This window comes from Rhodamnia argentea, chromosome 9 (genome assembly GCF_020921035.1).
Source record: "Rhodamnia argentea isolate NSW1041297 chromosome 9, ASM2092103v1, whole genome shotgun sequence".
NCBI lineage: Eukaryota > Viridiplantae > Streptophyta > Magnoliopsida > Myrtales > Myrtaceae > Rhodamnia > Rhodamnia argentea.
In genome coordinates, this window is record NC_063158.1 from 5725923 (window position 1) to 5733713 (window position 7791).

General features: G+C 40.8%; 1 protein-coding gene across 1 annotated transcript; it reads left to right on the forward strand.

Moving 5' to 3' along the window:
* Positions 1 to 3716: 3716 nt before the first annotated feature.
* Positions 3717 to 6231, forward strand: LOC115748573 ((+)-neomenthol dehydrogenase-like). Its single transcript, XM_030685095.1, has 5 exons — positions 3717 to 3830; positions 3951 to 4197; positions 4286 to 4354; positions 4780 to 4962; positions 5555 to 6231. Exons 1-5 carry the CDS (start codon positions 3811 to 3813, stop codon positions 5912 to 5914), a joined length of 879 nt encoding a protein of 292 aa, XP_030540955.1. The 5' UTR covers positions 3717 to 3810; the 3' UTR covers positions 5915 to 6231.
* The last annotated feature ends 1560 nt before the right edge of the window (positions 6232 to 7791 follow it).

Consider the following 7791-nt stretch of genomic DNA (forward strand, 5'->3'; position numbering starts at 1 on the left):
GTAATTTCAGCTACAAGATCATCTCTAAAGTCATGGCCAATCGTCTTCATCCCCGGCTCCCCGAACCTCATAGCAACGGAGCAGAGTGCCTTTGTTAGCGGAAGATTGATACAAGACAATATTCTAATCCTCTAGGAAGTTATCCATCAATTGAGAACAAGGGAGAGGAAGAGAAAATTCCAAGCCATCCTTAAGCTTGACATGCAAAAAGCTTATGATAGGGTGGAATGGGACTATCTATGTGTGAGAATGACCAAGATGGGCTTTTGTGAGAAATGGGTAAAAATGGTCAAACATTGCATGCCCAACTCTCTCTCATCTATTATTCGCAAATGATGCAATTTTTTTCCTGGACGGTTCTTTCAGAGAATGCCAAAATTTGGCTAACATTTTGAATCAATATTGCTACGTCTTTGGTCGGGCAATCAATCTTAACAAGTCAGGGGTATTTTTTAGTAAGGGATGTCCGGAGCACCTCGAATCAAACATGGCCAACGAATTGCAGGTTCCCATTATTGAGAAAACAAGCAAGTACCTAGGCATCCCCTCGATTGGGGTCAAACCAAGAAACGAGATGTTCGCATGGATCTTAGCAAGGGTCAATATGAAGCTAGAGGGGTGGAAGGAAAATATATTATCAAAAGCGGGGAAGGAGATTCTGATTAAAACAGTGGTATAGGCCTTACCGCAATATGCGATGTCAATTTTCAAGATCCCGATATCAATATGCAAGGCCATTGAGCAGAAAATAGCGATTTTTTGGTGGAAACAGAACCCTTCAAAATCAGGGATGCATTGGAAGAAGTGGGATGTGCTGAAATGCCGTAAGATAGATGGCAGCTTGGGATTCAAAGACCTTATTTCTTTCAATAAGGCTATGCTAGGTAAACAAGCATGGAGACTTGCTCACAATCCCTCATCATTATGGAGCAAAGTTTTTAAAGGGATTTACTTCCAAAATTCAGATGTATGGAATGCAAAGAAAGGGAATAGACCATCATGGGGTTGGTGAAGCTTCCTCATGGGTAGAGATGCGATTAGCTCGGAGGTTCGTTGGGCGGTTGGAAATGGGCAGAATATTAAGATTCGGGAAGATAAATGGCTTTCATCTGGAGTGTTAGGAGGCCCGGCTACTAGAGATGATCCAAAAGTTGTAGCTAAACTAATAGACTTCGAAAATGAAAGGTGGAATGAGCAGAAACTGAGGAATCTGTTCTCGGAAACTACGATCCAAGAAATCATGGCTATGCCATTATGTCCTAACTCAGAGGGTGACAAGCTAATCTAGACAGGCAATAAGTAGGGGAAATATTCTGTCAGAAGTGGCTACAAAAAAATCTTCACAGAAACATAGCAACCCAAGCAACCACAAACCTCAACATTGTATCAGCTCCCCCCCCGAAACTTCATATGGTCTATATGCGACAACGCGATCCCAACGACAGAAAATCTGTTCAAGCAAAAAGTATTACCTGACCCGCTTTTCCCAATCTGTCGCGAAGCCCACAAAACGGTTAAAACACACCCTGCTGTTGTGCAAATGGACAAAACAAATCTGGTCAGACTTGAGACTAAACCTGAAGATCACACCAATGAATATTCAGAGGCTCGATAAGTGGCTAAACGAAGTCCTTACCTCAGATCAAAACTCCCCGAAGCCTGAGCTGGTGGCGAACGTACTGTGGGTCATCCAGAAAGGCAGAAATGGTTTCATATTTGGGCGTCGCCACCCGAAACCAGATACAGTAATTGAAGAGGCAGAGTCGATCAGAGCAACTACAAGCCTTGGGCTACAATGGAAGAATCAGAGGAGCCAGAGAAGCAGAGAGGTACCGAAGCGCTAGTCCACCCCGAAGCCCGAATGCGTGAAGGTAAATGTCGATGGCTCTTGGATCGAGGTTGAATTGGAAGGATTGGTGGCTGGTGTGAATCGAGATGAAGCTGGCGTCGTCGTTGATGGCTTTGCAAGGTCAGTTCATGCCCTCTCGGCCATGGAATGCGAAACCCTAGCTTTGAAGGTAGCTCTGTCGCGTCTGATGGAGGAGAGAGAGGAGAGGCTTCGAAGTCAAAGTGCAAGCGGTTCTTGAAGTCTTCTGTTGCAGAAAGTTGAAGTACAATCCGACTATACTTTCTTGTGTGAGTGTCTTAAGAAGCCAGAGGAAAGCCCATGGTTGTTCGGCACCTCATAAACGAATGCAGGTTGATGTTGGGCCACCTTCAAGTAGTCCAGGTGAAAGCTATCCCTCGGGAGGCAAATGGTGTGACTGATTGGATCGCTAAGACACATAGAAGAAAGCGCTGCCATTAAATTGGCTCATCAACTTCCCCCAACCACTTTGGGATTTAATCTGTTGCGAATCTTATTTTACTAGCGATTGTAATTCTGACTATGGATGAATGAAATGCAACTTCTTTTCAACCAAAAAAAAAAAAAAACTATTGTTATCACTTTTGATAGAATCTTGCATATTATCGAGTATCGTCATATCATTGATAATATTTATACTCTATTCTCACTCAATTTTGATAATACTCAACTTGATTGTCTTATTTCCAAACTAATTTATCTAGTTTTGTTAAATAAACTATTTACCCAATCTAGGTGATATTTTAACCTACAACATTTTGCAATTCGAAAGGAATTGATACAGTTTTCCAATTGCTGGCTCTATATGATTGATCAACTAGGCAATCACTAAGGAGTTCTCAGATCTCTTAGTCTTCCAATACGGATTGCTTACTGCTAGTTCCTTCACCTCGCTTGTCAAGTGGCCTAGTTTCCCTTTGCCATCAATTACTAGTTGCCCACAGGTGAACTATTAATATCAGGTTGGAGTTCTGTAAAAATTGCTCTCCGCTACTTCTTAGGTGTGTAGAGAGATCGGTTGGGTTCCTAATAGCTCTTATTGTCACTGTTTTCACCATAGTAGGAGCCGGATTCCACGCCTTAACTTTGATACCATGCGGATTTTAAAGAAGAAAAGTAATTTCTTCTGTTTCTTATTACTTACCATACTTAGAGAGAGCATAACCTATAAATAAGGCCTAAGACAGCTAGAAAATAGCAAGAAAATAGGAGCAGAAATAGGAACTGATTTCCAACTTCCTAATTCTAGGTATCCTAAGAATTCAAAAATGAAATAAATGAAAACAAGATAATTTCCTATCTCAAGATTTTCTCCTAATTCTTCTGACACTCACAAATTTATATCTCATGAGCAACTTTTTTAGATGTTTCCCTATCCTTGTAACATGACTTTGCCCTTATGTGCGATTGTTTTAGATATTTCCCTAACTTGTAAATCAATGGGCCGCCCCTGCCGCCCTCCCTTCCCCTGCAGATTGACAAGTCTAGCTGCAAATCATGGTCCCCCACAAATTTATATTTCACGTGTGATTTTCTTGGATGTTACCTTTTGGTTTCCCTTGAGGTTTTCTCTCAATTCTTCGACACCCACAAGTTTATATTTCATGTGATATGTTTTGGACGTTTCCCTAACCTGTAAGTCTATGGCTTTGCCCCCTACGTGCGATTGTTTTAAATCATGGTCCCCACAAATTTAAACTTCACGTGCAATTGTTTTAGACGTTTCCCTTTTTGTATTCAGTCTACACCGGAGCAGTGTCCTTGCATACCTCAATTTTCTCCCATACTGTGGTGAAGAGAAAAACAAGCACCAGGGACTTGGAAAGATAACCTGCGAGTCTATGACTTTGCACCTTTTATATAAACAGCCAAATTGGAGAGTTTAGTTGCTTCTTGTTTATTCAACAGGGGAGAACTTCTCAGTAGCTACAGTTCGCAACCAAATGGCAGAATCAACGAAGAGGTACTCTAATTCTAATTCTCTGATGGTTCTATCCATGCCAGAACTTCCAGGGTTCCATCATTTTGTTTGCTCTTCCTCCTTGTATGTAAGAACTCTCTTATCCTTCTTTGCGGTGTTTAGGTACGCAGTCGTTACAGGTGCGAACAAGGGGATTGGGTTTGAACTATGCAGGCAGTTGGCTTCAAGCGGAATTGTGGTTGTGCTGACATCTAGAGATGGAAAAAGAGGGCTTGAAGCAGTTCAAAAGCTCAAAGACTCTGGTCTGTCTGATTACATAACATATCATCAGCTTGATGTCACCAATCTCCCTAGTGTTTTATCCCTCGCAAATTTCATTGAGACCCAATTTGGAAAGCTAGATATATTGGTATATATGCATTCCCAATTGCGTTTTGTCCTTGCCTTTTGTTGACCAATCCCAGAAACTTGCAATAAACAAGTGTAAATATGTACAGGTGAACAATGCCGGGGTTCTTGGAGGCACTATAAATAGAGAGGCCCTAAGGGCTTCTGATTTTATTAAGGTAAGTTTTCGAGTTTAAGATGTTCTAGGCATGTATACTGTATAGCAAATGAGGTACATGAAACTTGCGACCCCCTGTGAATTGCCAGAAACTGGAAGTTTAAACATACCCCCTTACTCACGTTATCTAGATCAAGCAAAGATCAGATTTGGCTTTAGAATAGGTTAATCTGGCTATTCATCAAAATTCAGGCTTCTTTTTTTGCTCACCCTTCTGGTAAAATGATGCTTGTTTTCCCAAGAACCTGGCCAGTCTGCAATCCTCTAATGTTTTTGTCTGTGCAGCAAACTAAGTGGTAGTACGGGCCGAGGCTCTTACTGAATTGGCTTCTTCCTTTTCTTCATGCAATTGGAAATAGAGATTATCACCTACTAGGGGTGACGCTTAGGCTATTAAGAAGAGGGTTTTTTTGGTTGCGATTGCAGGAACAGGACGCTGCTAAAGTCAATTGGAGTGATATTTTTCTACCGTCTTATGAAGCAGCCAAAGTATGCGTCGACACCAATTACTATGGGGTGAAAAGAATGGTAGATGCTCATATCAGCCTCCTCCAAAAGTCCGATTCGCCAAGGATCGTGAACGTCTCCTCTATCATTGGGAAGCTCCAGGTAGATGCATACATGCAATACCAAGAGGGTTCTAGAAAATTAGTTCCTTCACGTTTTGTAGTCGTTGTCCAAAATGGGAAACAATGTCCAGCGCGATTTGGTAGAACTCGAATCTTTATTATCTGGGTTGAGATCAGATTCCCTATTGACAAACGACCCTACTGTAGTATGGGGTCTAGAACTAAATGCATCAGCTGAGCTATGATCTTACTTTAAATAACTCATAAATGTATCTAGCATTCTAAGGAGATAGATTCCTTGAATTTACAAAACATTTAACTAGACATTAAAAACACGAATAGTCATTATGCATTTACAAAAAATTGACTCTTGAAACCTACAACACACTTAAGACACATAAAATTCATTCATCATTGGGGGCAACTTAATGGGCATCAAACTTGTTAATTGAGAACTGGTAGGCGATTGGCAACTATGAAATCGACAACTTGTCCACTGAATCGACAACTCTTTTACTGAATTGACATTTTCATCTTGAACCAATCAAGTCAAAGTGTAGATGCAGGACACTTACAAATTTGGTTTATTTACTACCAATTCTCTCGTAACAATTGCCGATTTTTTATTTTAGTATGTGTCTAATGAATGGGCCAAGGGAGTTTTGAGCGACAACGAGAATCTCACAGAGGATAAAGTGGACGAGGTCGTGAACGTTTACCTTGAGAATTTCAAGAATAGTTCATCTGCAGTCCCGCCTCCTTATATCATCTCCAAAGCAGCCTTGAATGCCTACACTAGGATCCTCGCCAAGAAGTTCCCGGGTTTCCTCGTCAACTGTGTGTGCCCCGGCAATGTGAGAACAGACATCAACGACCACACAGGCATCTTGTCCGTCGAAGAAGGTGCGGAGAGTCCACTGAAGTTGGCACTTTTGCCCAAGGGGGGTCCTACAGGTTGTTTCTTCATTAGGAAGGAACAATCAGGATTTTGATGGAAGGTGACTTATCCTCTTCTGGCTGTTAGGAAACTGGATCCAGACGAATAAATGTGTAGTTAACGAACATTAGGCGAACCTAATGCCGGTATTAAAATGCCCAGTATGCAATCAACATGAAATGACAGGACATGCGTGGTTCTTGCATGTCTGCCGCAGGGTTGTTTCCTGCATCCTTTTTACCATGAGCCTGGAACGGTCAATTTACACAAAATAAAGTCGATCGTCTTCCTTCTGAGCGTGGTTACTGGTGCGTGTGTATAATCACTTTGTAGTCCATTGTCTATTCTATAGTATGTTGTTCTTTTGTGTCAGCGTCGTCGTGCATGGCATAAAAGTTATTTGTAATATTGGACAAAGTGGTCGATGTCCGTTCAAGCCTCTTACAAAGATGATGAACAATAGAAAAATGCTATAGACATGAAAGACTGAACTGATGAGCTTTGACCCCAATCTATATACACACAGAAAGACGAACTACTGACTCACTATATATGAAACTTTTTTTTTTTCCAGTAGAAGTAGTTACTTTCTTTAGATTAGAACGAGTTTCTTGGATGGGAAAAATTACCAAAAAAGGTGTAAATTTATTGTACAAATGACAATTTTAATCTTGAATATTTCAATTTGGACAATTTAGTTCTAAACGTATTTGACAATTTTGCCAATTTAATCCTTCTAGCTAATTTTGGGCGATTGGTCGTATTCCACCCCGATAGGCGATTGATTGTATTCCACTATATAAATCGTTGAAAGGTTACAAGAGATGTCACGCTCAATCACTCTTACAAAATCTCTTAATGATAAGCTTTTTTTTTTTTAGCTCTCGAGAACAAGAATATTTGAATCTGAATAACTCAAGAACTTTGGAATTGTAAGTTTTGATCTCTCTCATTTGGTCATTATGTATCTTCCTTTTATATTCCTTTACTCCCAAACTAGCCATTGGACAAGTTTCAAAGCATCGCTATTCAATCACTGATTGGACGTCATCAATCGTGATTGAACGAGACCGTATCTGGGAAGATATAGTAGCCGTTGGAGTAGAGTCTCGAATCCTTCGATTCGGTCCCCCATACAACTAAATCCTCAATTTCCACAAGTAGAGTTTATTCAAATCCTCAACAAAACTTATTTACGGATGGTAATATACAATAGAAGATATTCTCTTGATTTGATTGGAAAATAATCTTGTCAATTAAAGATTACGGACTTCCATAAATAATGTAGCCAAACCGTAAACTTGCCAAACGTGGGTCCGCAAAATCTAGCCGTGACGCCCTAGAAATTCGTTATGCGTAGAGTGCCCGAATTCAATAAAAAGGATAAAAATTGAATTTCGGTCAGTATAAAATTTTGGATCGTAAGGACGTAAGTGACAATTATTTGGATGATTTTCAAGTTATCGTTCGATTTAGATTAGGTTCCGATAATCTTAGTTGTCGCGAATTAGGATCGAAATCTTCGCGCCCGAGCCTATTTCCGGATCGAGTCAAACCCATGAAAATTCGAATTTTATTCTCAATCAATTGAGCCAAAAATACGATCGATCCCGATTTATCATTTGACCTTTGTGCCCTCCAATTATTCACTAAAGTCCAAAATAATTCAAAACCTCCAAATGGGCCCCACTAGCTTTCACATCACCACCCACCACTCATATTCTCTCTCCTCTCCCCTCTTTTCTCCCTCCCCCATGTGCTATTTTCCCTTTCTCTCTCTCTCTCTCCACCCCCCCTCTTTCCTCCTGTTCATCCTCTCCTTCCTTCATCACCCTTGTCACGCCTCGACTCTTGAGTACGCGACATCCCTACCAAATCACCTCGAGTCGTAAGGGATGACATCCCAGGCACGCTATCGACCTTTGATACCAT